Source organism: Tetrahymena thermophila, assembly GCF_000189635.1.
Source record: "Tetrahymena thermophila SB210 genomic scaffold scf_8254575, whole genome shotgun sequence".
Classification (NCBI taxonomy): domain Eukaryota; phylum Ciliophora; class Oligohymenophorea; order Hymenostomatida; family Tetrahymenidae; genus Tetrahymena; species Tetrahymena thermophila.
Window position 1 is genome coordinate 100,770 of NW_002476346.1, and position 20,092 is coordinate 120,861.

The 20,092-nt window shown below is 22.4% G+C and overlaps 7 protein-coding genes across 7 annotated transcripts; 6 read left to right on the forward strand and 1 right to left on the reverse strand. All coding sequences in view use genetic code 6, as the record gives it.

Annotated features, from left to right (window-relative positions):
- Nucleotides 1-671: 671 nt before the first annotated feature.
- TTHERM_00962020 (aldo/keto reductase family oxidoreductase) lies at nt 672-1,760 on the forward strand (the record flags this gene model as incomplete). Its single annotated transcript, XM_001020241.3, has 1 exon — nt 672-1,760. One exon carries the CDS (start codon nt 672-674, stop codon nt 1,758-1,760), a length of 1,089 nt encoding a protein of 362 aa, XP_001020241.1.
- A 2,800-nt stretch (nt 1,761-4,560) lies between these two features.
- TTHERM_00962040 (aldo/keto reductase family oxidoreductase) lies at nt 4,561-5,740 on the reverse strand (the record flags this gene model as incomplete). The annotated part of the gene is made up of 2 exons (XM_001020243.1): nt 4,561-5,204; nt 5,290-5,740. 2 exons carry the CDS (start codon nt 5,738-5,740, stop codon nt 4,561-4,563), a joined length of 1,095 nt encoding a protein of 364 aa, XP_001020243.1.
- Nucleotides 5,741-6,635: 895 nt separating this feature from the next.
- On the forward strand, nt 6,636-7,724 carry TTHERM_00962050 (aldo/keto reductase family oxidoreductase; the record flags this gene model as incomplete). Its single annotated transcript, XM_001020244.1, has 1 exon — nt 6,636-7,724. The coding sequence occupies one exon, from the start codon at nt 6,636-6,638 to the stop codon at nt 7,722-7,724; it is 1,089 nt and encodes a 362-aa protein (XP_001020244.1).
- A 1,536-nt stretch (nt 7,725-9,260) lies between these two features.
- On the forward strand, nt 9,261-10,349 carry TTHERM_00962060 (aldo/keto reductase family oxidoreductase; the record flags this gene model as incomplete). Its single annotated transcript, XM_001020245.1, has 1 exon — nt 9,261-10,349. The coding sequence occupies one exon, from the start codon at nt 9,261-9,263 to the stop codon at nt 10,347-10,349; it is 1,089 nt and encodes a 362-aa protein (XP_001020245.1).
- A 3,524-nt stretch (nt 10,350-13,873) lies between these two features.
- TTHERM_00962070 (aldo/keto reductase family oxidoreductase) lies at nt 13,874-14,962 on the forward strand (the record flags this gene model as incomplete). Its single annotated transcript, XM_001020246.1, has 1 exon — nt 13,874-14,962. One exon carries the CDS (start codon nt 13,874-13,876, stop codon nt 14,960-14,962), a length of 1,089 nt encoding a protein of 362 aa, XP_001020246.1.
- A 1,863-nt stretch (nt 14,963-16,825) lies between these two features.
- On the forward strand, nt 16,826-17,920 carry TTHERM_000962089 (hypothetical protein; the record flags this gene model as incomplete). Its single annotated transcript, XM_012798624.1, has 4 exons — nt 16,826-16,896; nt 17,154-17,243; nt 17,509-17,598; nt 17,821-17,920. 4 exons carry the CDS (start codon nt 16,826-16,828, stop codon nt 17,918-17,920), a joined length of 351 nt encoding a protein of 116 aa, XP_012654078.1.
- Nucleotides 17,921-18,592: 672 nt separating this feature from the next.
- TTHERM_00962090 (aldo/keto reductase family oxidoreductase) lies at nt 18,593-19,681 on the forward strand (the record flags this gene model as incomplete). The annotated part of the gene is made up of 1 exon (XM_001020248.1): nt 18,593-19,681. The coding sequence occupies one exon, from the start codon at nt 18,593-18,595 to the stop codon at nt 19,679-19,681; it is 1,089 nt and encodes a 362-aa protein (XP_001020248.1).
- Between the last annotated feature and the right edge of the window lie 411 nt (nt 19,682-20,092).

A 20,092-nucleotide genomic window follows, 5' to 3' on the forward strand; every position in this document is an offset into this window, starting at 1 on the left:
TTTTTTGATTAGTTTTTGTTTAAAAAATAAAATCAAATTTACATGGATAAATTATTATATAATTTCATTAATGTCAATAATATATATTCATATATATTTATAAAAAAGATATTTAATTTATCCAAATAAAATTTAAAATAAAAAGTTTGTATGAATGATAGATAGATAGTATTTTAAATGATAAAACAAAAAATATTGAGAAAAATAATAATAAAAACTTTTTAAGAAATTTTAGTTTATGAAATAGAAAATTTATCACTATGACATCAAATTAATTACTTTAATTTATTACTTCGCCAAATTTATTATTTTAATCTCATATTCAAATTTTTAAAAAAATGTAATCAAACGAAAAAGAATTATTAAAGAAAGATTTTTTATTCCAGAAATCCTTTAAACTAACTAATTAATTTGTAAATTAATTTTTCAAACTAATAAAAACCTTTTGGCATCAAATTAATTATTGATCATAAACTAAATAATATTATAAACAAGAAAATAAAAACTTAAAACATATTACATTCTAAACAATTCTTCTAGAAATTTATCAATCATTATTTAAATTAGTGAATTTATTTACCAATTAAAGATAGATATTAATAATTAAGTTATAAAAATTAAAAAAAATTACTCTAACATTTACCTAAACATAAGCATAAATCAATAAATAAATGGAATATAGATTTTTGGGAAACACTGGTCTTAAAGTCTCTGCTATCGGTTTCGGAAACTGGTTGAATAGTAATACTACTGATAGATAACAAAAAATGATTGAACTCGTTAAGAGAGCCTACAGTCTTGGAATCAATTTCTTTGATACAGCTGAAGTTTATGGCTTTGGAGAAGGTGAAATCTAATTTGGAGAAGCCTTCAAAGCTCTTGGAGCTCCTAGACAAGAATTAGTCATCTCTTCTAAGATCTTCTGGGCAGTTCCACCTACATCATCCGATATTTAAAAAGTTAACTAAATGGGTTTATCTCGTAAACATATTTTCGAAGGAGTGAAAGCTGGCTTAAAGAGACTTCAATTAGACTACTTAGATATTGTCTTTTGCCATAGATTTGATGAAGATACTCCCTTAGAAGAAACTGCTAAAGCCTTTAACGACTTAATCGAATAAGGACTTATACATTACTGGGGAACCTCAGAATGGACAGCTAGTGAGATCTTTGAAGTCAGAGAAGTTTGTGCTAGATTAAATCTCACTCCTCCTATTTCTGAACAACCTTAATATAGTATGATGGTTCGAGATAAATTTGAAGTTGAATATGGAAGACTCTTTGATAATTATAGATTAGGAGCTACAGTTTGGAGTCCTCTCTGCAGTGGTATCTTGACTGGAAAGTATAACGATGGAACCCTTCCTGCTGGATCAAGATTATAAGAATTCAAAGATGATGTCTTTTTGAAGAGAATTTATGATTAGTTCTTTGCTGAAGATAAGAGAGAAAAGTTATTAAAGCTCCTTAATGGCCTTGCAAATGTAGCAAAGAAGTTGGGATGCACTTAATCATAATTAGCTATGGCTTGGGTTCTTGCAAATCATGATGTTTCTTCTGCAATCACAAGTGCTACTAGACCTGAATAGCTTGATGATATAGTTAAATCATTGGAAGTTATCAAAAAAATAACACCTGAAGTGAACAAAGAAATAGACCAAATATTAGGAAACAAGCCTATGCCTGGATTGGATGTTAAAGCATTTGGACTTAAAAAGAACACAAGAAGAGAATTAATGATTATTAAAAATTAATATTGAATACAATTTATAAATTTAATGATTTCTGTTCTATTTTTTTTTTTAACGATATTTGATAATAATTAAAAGATATTTATTTATTTTATTTTCTGATCTTATCTGATTAAGATATTGCTAATCCAGGTATTAAAATATGATGAAATAGATAACATTATATTTTAATACCTGGATTATGCTTAATTTAAAAGGTAAAAAATAAATTAAATTATTTATGAAAAAGTGTGTAAAGGGTACGCTCAATAAAATTAATAAATTAAAATATTATATAAATATATAGAATAATAAGCGTTCAAATATATTCAATATTTTTTCAAATTTTTGGTGGTTTTCATTATAATATTTATGATTATAGAGTTAATATTTTTTTTACTTTTGTGTATCTGTAACATATTTAAAATATATATAAAATTTATATTATAATTATTAGTTAACTAATTAATGAATATATGTTAATTTTAAATTTTCTAACTTAAAGAGATTAAAATAAAATACAAAAATAAATTAAAATATTTTTTATCCTTTAATATATCTTCTAATAAGTGAATAATTTATTTATCAAATAATATTTTTCACTTATGATTTTAATGAAGGTTTTATTTATTTTTTTGTTTAGCTGAATTAAAAAATAAGGCAGGCTTTTAAAAGCGAGTAACTAACTTATGCAACAAAATTTGTTTACTTAGTTAAGAGTTTTTAATTACAATATCAAATATAATAAAATCTGATTATGGATTTTTCTAAATTTTTTCTTTATTAAATTAAAAATATTGTTTAGCTATTCTAGAAGTTTTGATTACTTTAGTTAATGAAAATAAATTCAGTAACCATGGATAGTTCATTTTTTTCAAAACATGAAAAAAATAGTTATTCTAAAAATTTATTAACTTTTAAAGAGTTTTTGATATGATAACATTCTTTAAATATTATGATGACCTATTTTATCAAATAATTTATTATTTTCTAAAGTATTGAATTTAAGCAAATTTATGGGTTGGGGATATAAATACTTTAGAATTATGCTTTTAAGAACCATTTGATAGAAAACTATTTAGAATTCAATAAAACTCAAAAAAAAACTATTTAAAATATTTCATTATCTTTATAAGAAAAAAATTTTCATTCATTTTAGAATGAAAATTAAAAAATTTTTTATTCAGATTTTGTCGTTTAAAATATTTATAATTTATAAGATGTCTGTCTTTTAAATTTCTAAATAATATTTTGGGATATAAAATTAAGATGTTTATTCTAAATTTAAAGGTTTTCTTTATTTTGACATAAAATCAAATTTTGCACAAAAGATCTAGATAGATTTAATTATTTGTCTTTAATATTTGTTTTTTAATTTAAGATTTTTAAATAAAAAAATATGAGTACAAAAATATTCAGTCAGTTCAATAATAAAATAAAATTGTTGAAATTTTACATTTTAAAAAAATTAAACTTTAAATATTTAATTAATTTAGTTAGATAAAAATAGAATAAATATTTTTTATTAATTTTTATTTAAAAAAAATAACTTATTTTAGATTAGTTTTTGCTTAAAAAAAAATCAAATTTGCAATAATAAACTATTTTATAATTTAATTAATACCACATAATTTAGATTCACACATTTAAAAAGATACAAAATTTAATCAAATAAAATTTAAAATAAAAAGTTTGATAGGTAGTATTAAATCTATAAAATTTTATGAATTCTTCAAAAAAAATGAGTTTAAAAGCAAATTAAACAGCTTCTCTTATGATCACTTGCCATTAATTCTATTAATAGAAATCAAAAAATTAAATAAAACAATATTATTAAAAAATTACTTTGCTTATACCTCAATTTATGACGAGTCTAATTGTTAAATCCTCTTTTAGACCACTCCTACATCATTCTGTGCTATAAAACTATAAAACTAGACGCAGTAATAATTAAGCAGTCAAAAATGATAATTCCAATAAAATGACTCCAAATATTACTGAATTCGTTATTTGAAAACATAAATGCTGACTATAGTGATTTTTTATATGTATTAAAGTTAATTTTGAATTAATATTAAATGAAATACGCTAATTAATACATTTGTTAAGCAAAAAGTAATCAGATGAGATTTTAATTATTTTCATCTCTACAAAAATGTAAAAACAAACAAAGAAAATAAAAAATTAAAGTATATTCAATGTTTTTATCTCCTAATCAATTTATTATTTATTTCTATCTTTCAGATTCTGTATTAATAAGCACCATTTTAATTAAGTTGTCAACTTAATTATTGACACAAATTAAATCTGACAATTTAATATCCTTTTTTATCTCTTAAATTAAAATATTTATTTATTTATTTCTTTCAAATTTATAAAAAATGTTCTCTAAATTTATTTTAAAATGCTTTAATTAATTCTTTAAGTTTATTTTTAATTTTATTTAAACCTATATTAAAATACTTTCATTTATTTAGTTTTAATTTTTCTTAATTTTATTTAAATTTATTTTAAAACAATTTCATTAATTTGTTTTTATTTTTCTTAATTTTCATTAAAACTAGATTTTTCCCTATTTAAGAGTAGACTGTATTTTAATCATCTGATCTTGAAATGTAAATATTAAAAGTTTTATTCCAAATTAAAAGGAAGAAATTAATATTTTTAAATTAAAATCTAACAAATTATGACAACAAAAACACAATTAAATTTAACAGAAATCTTAAGGAAAAATTTAAAAAATGTAATTAATTAATTTTGGTATTTATTCAATCAATAATTTATTTAATGCTAAACAAATCAAAGATTATATTTAAATTAATCGTATTCATCAGTTGGAATATTAATTTTTGATTATAATCTAGTCTCTTCTAACAGACTTGTTTGGCATGTATGTTTTGTAGTCAATTCCAACTTAAGGTTTATTTCCTAAAATTTGATCAAGTTCTTTATTTATTTCAGGGGTTATCTTTTTTACTACCTCCAAGGACTTCACTATTTCATCTAGTTACTCAGGCTTAGAGGCACTTGTGATTGCTGTAGAGACATCACGATTTGCAAGAACCCAAGCCATAGCTAATTATGTTTATGTGCAACCTATTTTATTAGCCTATTCACTGAGGGCATTAAGTAGTTTTAAGAGATTTTCCTTTTTATCTTCAGCAAAATAAGTATCAAAAATCCTTTTTAAGAGAATACTATCTTTATATTCATTCAATCTAGAACCTAAAGGAAATTTGCCATCATTGTATTTACCTGTTAGAATACCTGCGCAAAGAGGACCCCAGACTGTAGAACCCATTCTGTACTTGTCAAACAATCTACCATACTCTACTTCAAATCTTTCCCTTACCATCATGTTATATTATGGCTATTCGCAAACTGGAGGAATTAAATTTAATTTAGCACAAATCTCTCTTGCTTCAAAAATTTAGCCACAAGACCACTCAGAAGTTCCCCAATAATGTATAAGACCTTAGTTAATTTTTATATTATTTATTAAATTGATTGATTGATTAATAATAAAAGAATAAAGAAATAAAGTTATATATTTGTATACCTTGTTGTATTAAGTCGTTGAAAGCTTTGATTGTTTCTTCAAGTGGAGTGTCTTCATCAAATCTATGGCAATAGACTATGTCTAAATAATCTAATTGAAGTCTTTTCAAACTTGCTTTAACTCCTTCTATTATGTGTTTGCGTGATAATCCAATTTAGTTAACTTTTTATATCTAAGAAGTAAATGGTGTAACTGCCCAAAAAATTTTAGAAGAAACAACTAATTCTTCTCTAGGAATTCCAAGCTCTTTGAAAGCTTCTCCATACTATAATTCACCCTCGCCAAATCCGTAAGACTCAGCAGTATCAAAGAAATTGATGCCCAAGCTGTAAGCTTTTTTAACAATTTAGATGATTTTTTCTTTTTTGTCAGGAGCGTCACCATTTAAGAAGTTTCCAAGTCCTATAGCAGAGACTTTAATGCCAGTGTTTCCTAAGAATCTGTATTCCATTTTTTAATTAGCAAAGAAAGATATTAGAGTTTTTTATTATTAGGTCTTTTATTTTTATAATTGAATAATAATTATTAATTGTTGGCTGATTGCTAATCAGAAATTTAAAGTAAATATTTTTGTGAGTTTCTTCTAGAAATTTGTTTATTTTAGTAAGATTAATTAAATTTATTAATTGTTACTTAAGATAAAATAAGAAATATAAATAATTTAAACAAAATAAACTAAACTGATGAATTTTATTTATAGGTGTAAATCTATTTATTTGATAACATCTATGTAAATCATTCAATAATTAAAAGTATAAATTAGTTACAAATAATTACACCAAATAAAGTAAATGTAAAAATTAATTAGACTTTTTAATTTAGAAAGTGAATTTTTGTATATATAAATTAAAATTAGCTTATTTAGTTCTTCCAACCTTATTTTATATACTTGCATTCAAATCATGTAGAGAAGAGTAAGTTTGACTTTTCAATTTTCTTATAAGATTAAATATTAAATTTTTCAAACTGATAACATATTTATTATTTTTTTGGAATTCAGCAAGATTTATGATAAATAAAAATGGTTTAGAGCTTACTAACATTTTCAAAAATATTTTTATTTAATTTTAAACTCATTAATACATACCAAAAACAAACACTAGATTTTAATTAGGTATTTGGCTATAATTAATCAATTTTTGTTTATTAATAAAAAATTTTTATTTCTTTTTTTTGCTGTAAGACTGAATAAACTTAGTTTCTTACAGGTTCAATTAGTCTTCTAGAATGTTATTTAAAGTTTGTATTTAGATTTAAAAACTTCAAATAAACTTGCATAAGATTAATTCAAATTAAAATTAAAAACAAAAAAAATATAAATAAATAAAGACTCGAATCTCAAATAAATGGAATACAGATTTTTAGGAAACTCTGGTCTCAAAGTATCAGCTATTGGATTTGGAAACTGGTTAAATAGTGATACTTCTGATAGAAAGTTAAAAATGATCGAACTCATAAAAAGAGCTTACAGCCTTGGAATTAACTTTTTTGACACAGCTGAAGCTTATGGTTAAGGTGAAGGGGAAATTCAATTTGGAGAAGCCTTCAAAGCACTAGGAGCTCCTAGATAAGAATTAGTCATTTCTTCTAAGATCTTCTGGGCAGTTCCACCAACTTCAGCTGATATTAAAAAAGTTAACTAAATTGGTTTATCTCGTAAGCATATTTTCGAAGGAGTGAAAGCCAGTTTAAAGAGACTTCAATTAGACTACTTAGATATAGTCTTTTGCCATAGATTTGATGAAGATACTCCCTTAGAAGAAACTGCTAAAGCTTTTAACGACTTAATTGAATAAGGACATATTCATTACTGGGGAACCTCAGAATGGTCAGCTAGTGAGATCTTTGAAGTCAGAGAAGTTTGTGCTAGATTAAATCTCACCCCTCCCGTTTCTGAACAACCCTAATATAGCATGATTATAAGAGAAAAATTTGAAGTTGAATATGGAAGACTCTTTGACAAGTACAGATTAGGAACTACTGTTTGGAGTCCTCTCTGCAGCGGTATCTTAACTGGTAAATACAACGATGGTACTATTCCTACAGGATCAAGATTATAAGAGTTTAAAGATAACATTTATATGAAAAGAATATACAATTAGTATTTTGCTGAAGACAAAAAAGAAAAACTGTTAAAGCTCCTTAATGCTCTAGGAAACATTGCTATGAGATTAAAATGCACTTAATCATAATTAGCTATGGCTTGGGTTCTTGCAAATACTGACGTTTCTTCTGCAATCACAAGTGCTACTAGACCTGAATAACTTGATGACATAGTTAAATCTGTGTAAGTTGTGAAATTAATAACACCTGAAGTGAACAAAGAAATAGATGAAATTTTAGGAAACAAGCCTATGCCTGGAATGGATGTTAAAACATTTGGACTTAAAAAAAATACAAGAAGAGATTTAATGATTATTAAAAATTAATATTGATATTTAATTTAACTTGATTTTGTTAGATATTTTTTATTTTTAATCATTTTAACTTCATCTACAATCTGGCATAAATGTTAGATTTCTTTTATTAAATTATACTTTATTATTTGACTCTTAAGATTTAAAAAACTATTTTGCAATAAATTCTGATTGACTTAATTTAATTTAATAATAAATGATTTTCTAGACAAATAATAAATAAATAAATAAATAAATAAATAAATAATAGCTAACTTATTTTTTGATGATAAAAGATTAAAAGTAAAAAAATAAATATTTTTTTGTAATTGAAACTAATAAGTTAAGAAATATATCTGATTAAAAAATTTTTATTTATATAAAGATGAAATTAATTATGATATTTTTTTAATTGAAACTAATAAATTCAGGAATATACCTGATTAAAAATTTTTATTTATGCATAAATGAAATTCTGATACATTTTAAATCACAAAACTGTTGTGGAATTTAAAAATTTTCTATTTTATTAAATTTAAAGGTTTATTAAAGCTTCATTCTTAAAAATAAATATTTTCAAAAATTGAATCATAGCTCCATACTAACAAGAATAAATAATACTCATTAGTAAATAATAAATTTATTGGCTTACAATATCTTTAAAAAATTAATTAATTGTGTATTAATTAAAATAATAGAAACTTTATGTAAAATAAACTTAATTACTTGCCACTATAAAGTGTTTTTTAATTTGAGATTTTAAAATAAAATAAATACAAGTGTCAAAATCTAAATTAATTAAATATTAATGTTTTATTTTTTTGAATTCCTTCTTATTTTATTATTTATTAAAGTGTAAAAAAATAAACTATTTTTGAGATTATTTGTTTTAAAAAAATAGCATATTGGATTAGTTTTTAGCAAAAAATAAAATTTATAAAGAGAAATTATTTTATAATTTCATTAATTTCAATAATATAAATTCATATTAAAAAAAAATATATTTAATTTATCCAAATAAAATTTAAAATAAAAAGTTTGTATGAATGATAATAGTATTAAATTTGTAAAAAATAAGTTAAATAATAAAACTAAAAATATGGAGGAAAATAATAATTAAAACTTTAAAATAAATTTTAGTTTATGAAATAGAAATTTATCACTGTGATAACAAATTAATTAATTGTTTGTTTAGCTAAATTTACTATTTTGATATTATACTCAAATTTTTATATAAATGTAATAAAGCTAAAAAGAATTATTAAAGAAAGATTTTTTATTCCAGAATTCCTTTAATTACAACTTTTTTCACGTTAATAAATACCTTTTGGCGTCAAAGTTAATTAGTTAGTGATCATTAATTAAATAATATTAAAAGTAAGAAAATAAAAACTTAAAACATCTTACATTCTAAATAATTCTTCTAGAAATTTAATATCAATTATTATTAAATTAATAAATTTACCAATCAATCAAAGATAGATATTAATAATTAAATTATTATAACAAAAAACAATAAAATACAATTTAAAAATTAGTCTAACAATTAAATAATACATAAGTATACATAAATAAATGGAATATAGATTTTTAGGAAACACTGGTCTCAAAGTCTCAGCTATCGGTTTCGGAAACTGGTTGAATAGTGATACTTCTGATAGATAACAAAAAATGATTGAACTCGTTAAGAGAGCCTACAGCCTTGGAATCAATTTCTTTGATACAGCTGAAGTTTATGGCTTTGGAGAAGGTGAAATCTAATTTGGAGAAGCCTTCAAAGCTCTAGGAGCTCCTAGACAAGAATTAGTCATCTCTTCTAAGATCTTCTGGGCAGTTCCACCAACCTCATCTGATCTTAAAAAAGTTAACTAAATTGGTTTATCTCGTAAGCATATTTTCGAAGGAGTGAAAGCCAGTTTAAAGAGACTTCAATTAGACTACTTAGATGTTGTCTTTTGCCATAGATTTGATGAAGATACTCCCTTAGAAGAAACTGCTAAAGCCTTTAACGATTTAATCGAATAAGGACTTATTCATTACTGGGGAACCTCAGAATGGTCAGCTAGTGAGATCTTTGAAGTCAGAGAAGTTTGTGCTAGATTAAATCTCACCCCTCCCGTTTCTGAACAACCATAATATAGTATGATGGTTAGAGATAAATTTGAAGTTGAATACGGAAGACTCTTTGACAAGTACAGATTAGGAACTACAGTTTGGAGTCCTCTCTGCAGTGGTATCTTGACTGGAAAGTATAATGATGGAACCCTTCCTGCTGGATCAAGATTATAAGAATTCAAAGATAATATCTTCTTGAAGAGAATTTACGATTAATACTTTGCTGAAGATAAGAAAGAAAAGTTATTAAAGCTCCTTAATGGCCTTGCAAGTGTAGCAAAGAAGTTAGGATGCACTTAGTCATAATTAGCTATGGCTTGGGTTCTTGCTAATCATGATGTTTCTACTGCAATTACAAGTGCTACTAGACCTGAATAGATTGATGATATTGTTAAATCAGTGGAAGTTATCAAGAAAATAACACCTGAAGTGAACAAAGAAATTGACGAGATATTAGGAAACAAGCCTATGCCTGGAATGGATGTTAAATCATTTGGACTTAAAAAACACACAAGAAGAGAATTGATGATTATTAAAAATTAATATTGAATACAATTTATAAATTGAATGATTTCTGTTCTATTTTTTGTTTTTTTATAATGAAATTTGATAATAATTAAAAGAAAGATATTTATATTATTTCCTGATCTGATCTAATTAAGATATATTTTTTAATTAAAAACGGTATTTTGATGAATACAATTACAATAAATAAAATTTGTAAAGATACTGATGTATTTTTAATTAAATTTATAAAAACATCTATTCATCCACCATTATAACTATTTTTAGTGGTAGCGAGTGATAATTAAAATTTCTTTAGCTTTTGAAAATTAATAACAAAAATTAAAATCTTAAATTCCACAGAAACTTGTTGAATAATTATATTTTAGATTTTTTTTTGGTGGTGGTGGAGAGTTTCTAGGACGAACCAAATATATTCAAAAGATCAAATTAGAAGATTTAAATCATTTTTCTAAATTATTTATTTTTTTAAAGAATGGATAAAGATTTTTAATGTTTTTTTAATTTACCTACAATTAACAAATCTTCATAATGCCTCTTACAAAAATATCTAAGTAGTATAACTAATGGTATTTTAAAAAAAATATACCTATTTAATTAACTTAGATGATTATTAGTGAATTGAATTTCTCATAAAATCTTAGAATAAGGAATTAAATCTTAACTAGGGGCTCAATGAAATTTTAAAGCTTCTTTAAGCAACAATTCATTTTACCTAAATCATAGACTTGAATTGTCTCTTTGAAATATTCACTAAGAATTAGCAATTTTCTAGCAAGAATAAATAATATTTATTGGTAAATAAATTATCTTTACAATAACTTTAAAATAATAAATTAATTAATTTAAATTATTAAGATTTTATAAATGGGTTTTTAAGTAAACTAAATTGAATTATTTGCTTTTCTAATTTGTTTTTTTTTAATTTGAGATTTTTAAATAAAAAATATGAGTGCTAAAATGTTCAGCTAAATTTAATCAATAATAAAATAAGAATGTAAAAACCTTGTATTTTAAAAAATAAAACAAACAGTAAATATTTAATTAATAAATTTAGATAAAAATAAAATATTTTTTGATTAATTTTTTTTGGATTTGCTTTTGTAAAAAAAAAATAATCAAATCTACATAATAAATTGTTTTATAATTTGATAAATACCATATAATTTGTTTTTACATATTTAAAAAAATATTTAGTTTAACCAAATAAAATGTAAAATAAAAATTTTGCATGATACTATATAATCTTTAAAAAATAAATTAAATAATAAAACAAAAAATATTGAGAAAAATAAAAAATAAACAAAACAAACTTTAAAATAGATCTTAGTTTATGAAATAGAAATTTATAGCTATGGCAACATATTTATTAATTTAATTAATTGTTTAACCAAATCTATTATTTATTTTAGCATTATATTCACATTTTTTTTAAATGATACAAAAATGAATTTTCAAAGAAAGATTTTTTATTCCAGAGCTTCTTTATAATAATTAATTTTGGTAATTGTGTAGTTAATAAACTTTTACCGTCAAAATTAATTATCGGTTATTAACTAAATTACAATAGAATTATTTAAATTCATTTTATTTAATCAAAAATCTTTTAAATAAAATAAATATAATTAATGTTTTTATAGATTTTAAAAAAATTAAAGAAATATTTTTAAACTTAAATCTTCATAATGTCTCTTATTTTTCAATACACATCTACAAATTTGTCATTAATTTGCTTTTATTTATATTATATATTTGTTTTATCCCTAGAAGGAAAAAATATCTATGAAGGATAGATTAAGAATTATACCTACTTAATTAATGAATAAAAGTGAATTGAGTTGCTCGTAAAGTCTTAGAATAAGGAATTACTACTTATCTAGGGACTCGATGAAATTAATAAGATTCTCTAAACTATAATTAACTTTTCCTAATCTATAAATTTGAATTAGCTCATTGAAATATTTACTAGGATGTATAAGATTTATTTTATAATTGTTAATTAACTAATCAAAATATGTTAAGTTTAAATTTTCTTACTTCAATAGATTAAAATAAAATAAAACGCAAAAATAAATTAAAATATTTTTTTATCTACTATGAATAAGTTTTCTAATAAATGTATTTATTATTCATTTATCAAATAATATTTTAACTATATTAGTATAATGAAGGTTTTTTTATTTTTTTGTTTAGCTGAATTAAAAATAAGAGAATGCTTTTAAAAAATGAGTGAGTGACTAAATTTTGAATCAATAGTTAGTTGTTTACTAAATAAAGACTTTTTAGTTACATTAACAAAATAATAAAATCTGATTATGAATTTTTCAAAGTTTTTTCTTTATTAAATTTTTAAATTAAAAATATTGTTTAGCTATTCTAGAAGCTTTGATTACTTTATTTAATTAAAATAAATTCAGTAACCATAGATAGATAGTTCATTTTTTACAAACAAAAAAAAACATTTATAATAAAAATAAATTTAGTAACTAAAGAAGAGTTTTTGAAATAATAAAATTTGTTAAATATTATGATGACCAATTATTATATCAAATAATTAATCATTTTCTAAAGTATTGAATTTAAGCAAATTTATGGGGTTGCGGATATAATACATATTGGCAACGCAGCGTCAGTGGAATAAAAAAATAGAAATATTTTTAATATATTTGTAAAATAAATTTAATTATTTACCTCTCTAAAGTGTTTTTAATTTGAGATTTTAAAATAAAAAAAATATTAATACCAAAATCTAAATTAATTAAAAATTTATTATTTTATTTTTAAAAATATTATTTCTACTTTCTTATTTTGATTAAACTATAAAATTAATCTATTTTTATGATAAGTATTTGCTTTAAAAAAAATAACATTATTTGATTAGTTTTTATATATAAAACTAACATTTTTTTTGATTATTTTTATTTAAAAAAAGCAAAAATCAAATTTACAAAGATAAATAAATTATTTTTATAATTTCATTAATGCCAATAATAATTAAATATTCATATTTATAAAAAAATTTATCTAAATATAATTTAAAATGTTTGAATGATAGTATTAAATAATAAAACAAAAAACATTGAGCAAAAATAATAAATAAACTTTTAAATAAATTTTAGTTTATGTAATAGAAATTAATTTATCACTATGGCATCAAATTAATTAATTAACTGCTTAGACAAATTTATTATTATATTAAAATTTTTATGTAAATGTAATAAAGCAAAAAAAGAATTATTAAAGAAAAATTTTTTATTCCGGAACTCCTTTAAACTAAATTAATTTACAATTTTTATCATACTAATAAAAACTTTTTGGCATCAAAATTAATTACTGATCATTAACTAAAAAATATTAAAAGTAAGATAATAAAAATTTAAAACATCTTACATTCTAAATAATTCTTCAAGAAATGTATCATTTATTATTAAATTAGCAAATTTACTGATCAAAGTTATTAATAATTATATTATTAAAACAAAAAAACAATAAATTAAAATTTAAAAGTTACTCTAACATTTAAATAATACATAAGTATACATAAATAAATGGAATATAGATTTTTAGGAAACACTGGTCTTAAAGTCTCTGCTATCGGTTTCGGAAACTGGTTGAATAGTGATACTTCTGATAGATAACAAAAAATAATTGAACTTGTTAAGAGAGCCTACAGTCTTGGAATCAATTTCTTTGATACAGCTGAAGTTTATGGCTTTGGAGAAGGTGAAATCTAATTTGGAGAAGCCTTCAAAGCTCTAGGAGCTCCTAGACAAGAATTAGTCATCTCTTCTAAGATCTTCTGGGCAGTTCCACCAACCTCATCTGATCTTAAAAAAGTTAACTAAATTGGTTTATCTCGTAAGCATATTTTCGAAGGAGTGAAAGCCAGTTTAAAGAGACTTCAATTAGACTACTTAGATGTTGTCTTTTGCCATAGATTTGATGAAGATACTCCCTTAGAAGAAACTGCTAAAGCCTTTAATGACTTAATCGAATAAGGACTTATTCATTACTGGGGAACCTCTGAATGGTCAGCTAGTGAGATCTTTGAAGTAAGAGAAATTTGTGCTAGATTAAATATCATCCCTCCTGTTTCTGAATAACCATAATATAATATGATGGTTAGAGATAAATTTGAAGTTGAATATGGAAGACTCTTTGACAAGTACAGATTAGGAACTACAGTTTGGAGTCCTCTCTGCAGTGGTATCTTGACTGGAAAGTATAACGATGGAACCCTTCCTGCTGGATCAAGATTACAAGAATTCAAAGATAATATGTTCTTGAAGATAATTTATGATTAATACTTTGCTGAAGATAAGAAAGAAAAGTTATTAAAGCTCCTTAATGGCATTGCAAGTGTAGCAAAGAAGTTGGGATGCAATTAGTCATAATTAGCTATGGCTTGGGTTCTTGCTAATCATGATGTTTCTACTGCAATTACAAGTGCTACTAGACCTGAATAGATTGATGATATTGTTAAATCTTTGTAAGTTATCAAGAAAATAACACCTGAAGTGAACAAAGAAATTGACGAAATATTAGGAAACAAGCCTATGCCTGGAATGGATGTTAAATCATTTGGACTTAAAAAACACACAAGAAGAGAATTGATGATTATTAAAAATTAATATTGAAATACAATTTATAAATTTAATGATTTCTGTTCTATTTTTTGTTTTTTTATAATGAAATTTGATAATAATTAAAAGAAAGATATTTATATTATTTCCTGATCTGATCTAATTAAGATATATTTTTTAATTAAAAACGGTCTTTTGATGAATACAATGACTATAAATAAAGTTTGTAAAGATATTTATGTATGTATTTATTGATTGATTGATTGAATTTATCAAAACATCTATTCATCCACCACTATAATTCAACTTAGTGGTAGTGAGTGATAATTGAATTTCTTTAGGTTTTGAAAATTAATAACAAAAACTAAAATCTTGTTTTAAGTATAGCTGTTCCTGCATTTGAAATATCACAGATCATGATATCATGATTTGTGTATTTTACAAAAATTAATCAAAATATTATAAAAAAAAATTATCATGATTACTTATTGATTTTTGTTAAAACTAAAATTTTTTAGCTAATTTAACTTAATTTTCATTTCAATTTTTGATAAATTATTATTCATTTTTTATTATTTGATATTTTTTCTTCATTTTTGCTATTAAAACTTACACTTAATAAAAGCTATTTATTTGTTTTACATTGTAATATTTTTAATTATAAAAGTTAATTTAAAACATTATAGCTCTTTTAATTTATTTGATTTGTTTTCTTTATTCTTTTTATTATGATTTCTTATTTTTTCATTCGTTGTTAATTTTATTAATTATTAATTATATTTTTTCTTCATTTTTTACTCCTAATTAACTAGAGTGAAGTACCTATTTAATTTATATCTTAATAACATTATAAATAAAGCTAATTTTTAGAAAGCATAACATATCTTTTTTTTTGAAATAAATAAATTTTGAAATCCTAGGATGGAAAAAAATTCATAAGAAATATTTAAAATTTTAATTTTATAAAATGTAAAAACTGGTTTTTAAAACTCGCTTTTTGTAAATTTGTATGGTAACTTACTCTATTTAACGATATATTTTTTCTTCAATAATTAAAAAGTTTCAATTTATTTGGTGATAGAATAGAATAGAAATACTCGCACATATAAATGCACTCAGAATACATCTTAAAATTAATTTTATATTATTTATTTTATTTTATTTTTTTTTTCATTATATTTAATTAAATGTCTTAAAATGCAAAGGATATATTGTATCTTGTGTTAACCATCCCAATTAGTCTGAACAGGTTGAACAGTCTGAGCAGTCTGAACCACTTAACCTTCAGTAAAAACAGTCTATTTGTTTTGGATTGTGATATTTTTAATTATAAAAACTAATTAAAAACAATAAAGCTCTTTTTTCTTTTTCTTATTATTGTGCTTGTTTTTTTTGTTCTTTCTTTGTTAATTAAGCTCAACATTTTATTTTCAACTTTTGCTTTTATTATTAATTAATTAATCTTATTTATTATTTCATATTTTCTTCATTTTTTCCTTCTTTCTAATTAACTATTTAATGATATATTTTTTCTTCAATATTTAAAAAGTGGAAATGAAATTTTTTTTAAGGGTGTATCAGGCTTAAGTTCTGGTTTAGTAAATTGCATTAATCTCTCAAATTTGACACTTGACCTTGCGTAAAATCAGTTTATTTGTTTTGGATTGTGATATTTTTAATTATAAAAACTAATTAAAAACAATAAAGCTCTTTTTTCTTTTTCTTTTTATCGTGTTTGCTTTTTTTTGTTCTTTATTTATTAATTAAGCTCATCATTTTATTTTCAACTTTTGGTTTTATTATTAATTAATTAATTAATCTTATTATTTCATATTTTCTTCATTTTATCCTTCTAATTAACTATTTAATGATATATTTTTTCTTCAATATTTAAAAAGTATAAATTAAATTGGTGCAATGGGTGCATCAGGCTTAGGTTCTGCTTTAGCAAATTGCATTAATCTCTCAAATTTGACACTTGAACTTGCGTAAAAACAGTTTATTTGTTTTGGATTGTGATATTTTTAATTATAAAAACTAATTAAAAACAATAAAGCTCTTTTTTCTTTTTCTTTTTATAGTGCTTGCTTTTTTTTGTTCTTTATTTGTTAATTAAGCTCAACATTTTATTTTCAACTTTTGCTTTTATTATTAATAAATTAATCTTATTATTTCATATTTTTTCTTCATTTTTTCCTTCTAATTAACTATTTAATGATATATTTTTTCTTCAATATTTAAAAAGTACAAATTCAATTTATGCAAAGGGTGCGTCAGGCTTAGGTTCTGCTTTAGCAAATTGCATTAATCTCTCAAATTTGACACTTGACCTTCGGTAAAAACAGTTTATTTGTTTTGGATTGTGATATTTTTAATTATAAAAACTAATTAAAAACAATAAAGCTCTTTTTTCTTTTTCTTTTTATAGTGCTTGCTTTTTTTTGTTCTTTATTTGTTAATTAAGCTCAAAATTTTATTTTCAACTTTTGCTTTTATTATTAATTAATTAATTAATCTTATTATTTCATATTTTTTCTTCATTTTTTCCTTCTTTCAAATTAACTATTTAATGATATATTTTTTCTTCAATATTTAAAAAGTGACAATTATATTGGTGCAATGGGTGCATCAGGCTTATGTTCTGGTTTAGCAAATTGCATTAATCTCTCAAATTTGACTCTTTACCTAAAGTAAAAACAGTTTATTTGTTTTGGATTGTGATATTTTAAACTATTAAATTGAATATAAAACAAAAAGCTCTTTGAATTTATTTGATAGCTTTTATTTATTTTTTTTTATCTTATTTATTTTAGTAATATTATTTTATTTAATAATTTAAAGAATAATTTTTAATTTAAAAGTTTATTCTATTTTGGTATTTATTTAAAATTTACACTAATTTATTATAAAAGTTCTAGCTCAATGAATAAATCATAAACATTTAAAGTAATAAGCAAGTGTCGTAAATCAAAAAGATTAGTTGTCTTTAATTTTTAGATAAGCGAATCATGAAAAAAGGATGAATAAATATAAAATGTTTAAATAATATGATATATTTTATTATTTAATATTTTGAAAAAGTGTTTTTAACCTTAAATTAAATAGATAGATAGATTTTATTATTGATTTTATATTTATAAATATCATTCGTAATTTTTGTAAGTAAATATATTATTAAATTTATAAAAAAATAAATTAAATAATAAAATTAAAAATGTTGAGCAAAAATAATAAATAAAACTTTAAAATTGATTTCAGTTTATGAAATAAAAATTTATAGATATGACATCAAACTAATTAATTAAATTAAGTGCTTAGTCAAATTTAGTATTTTAATATTATATTAAAACTTTTATATGATTGTAATAAAATAAAAAAGAAATATTATAGAAAGATTTTTTGTTCAAGAACTTCTTTAAAATAATTAATTTTTATAAATTGTGTCTAGTTAATAAGCTTTTACGATCAAAATTCATTATCGGTTATTCACAAAAAACATTAACATTAAAAAAATACAAACTTAAAAAATCTTACATTCTATTAAATTCTTCTAGAAATTTATCTTTTAATATTTAAATTAGTAAATTTATCAATCAAAGATATTAATAATTAAATTATTAATACAAAAAACATAAATTACAATTTAAAATCTACAACATTTAAATAAAATATAAACATAAATAAATGGAATATAGATTTTTAGGAAACACGGGTCTCAAAGTCTCTGCTATCGGTTTCGGAAACGGGTTAAATAGTGATACTCCTGATAAATTAAAAATAACAATTGAACTTGTTAAGAGAGCTTACAGTCTTGGAATTAATTTCTTTGACACAGCTGAATTTTATGGATGCGGAGAAGGTGAAATTTAATTTGGAGAAGCCTTCAAAGCTCTAGGAGCTCCTAGACAAGAATTAGTCATTTCTTCTAAGATCTTCTGGGCAGTTCCTTTAAATTCACCTAATCTTAAAAAAGTTAACTAAATTGGTTTATCTCGTAAGCATATTTTCGAAGGAGTGAAAGCCAGTTTAAAGAGACTTCAATTAGATTACTTAGATATTGTCTTTTGCCATAGATTTGATGAGGATACTTCTTTAGAAGAAACTGCCAAAGCCTTTAACGATTTAATAAAATAAGGGCTTATTCACTATTGGGGAACATCAGAATGGTCAGCCAGTGAAATCTTTGAAGTAAAAGAAGTTTGTGCTAGATTAAATCTCACCCCTCCTGTTACTGAGCAACCCTAATATAGTATGATGGTGAGAGATAAATTTGAAGTTGAATACGGAAGACTCTTTGACAAGTACAGATTAGGAGCTACAGTTTGGAGTCCTCTCTGCAATGGTATTTTGACTGGAAAGTATAATGATGGAACCTTTCCTTCAGGATCTAGATTGCAAGAGTTCAAAGACAGTCCTTTTTTGAAGAGAATTTATGATTTGTACTTTGCAGAAGATAAGAAAGAAAAGTTATTAAAGCTCCTTAATGGCCTTGCAAATGTAGCAAAGAAGTTGGGATGCACTTAGTCATAATTAGCTATGGCTTGGGTTCTTGCAAATCAAGATGTTTCTGCAGCAATAACAGGTGCTACTAGACTTGAATAGCTTGATGATACAGTTAAATCTGTCGAATTTATCAAGAAAATAACACCTGAAGTGAACAAAGAAATTGACGAGATATTAGGAAACAAACCTATGCCTGGAATGGATGTTAAATCATTTGGACTTAAAAAACACACAAGAAGAGAATTGATGATTATTAAAAATTAATATTGAAATACAATTTATAAATTTAATGATTTTTGTTCTATTTTTTGTTTTTTTTAACGAAATTTGATAATAATTAAAAGAAAGATATTTATTTTATTTCCTGATCTGATCTGATTAAGAAATATGTTTTGATTAAAAACGATCTTTTGATGAATGCAATTACAATAAATCAAATTTGTAAATATATTTATTAAATTCATCTATAATATCTATTCATCATATTGATTCAATTTAGTGGTTGTAAGTGATAATTAAAATTCGTTTAGCTTTTGAAAATTTATAAGCAAAAACTTAAATCTTAATTTTATATTGTTGAATAATTATATTTTAAATTTTTTTTTTGGTGGTAGTGGAGAAGTTCAGGACTGAAACATGCAAAATAGAAGATTTAAATTAGTTTTTTTGAATCGAATAACA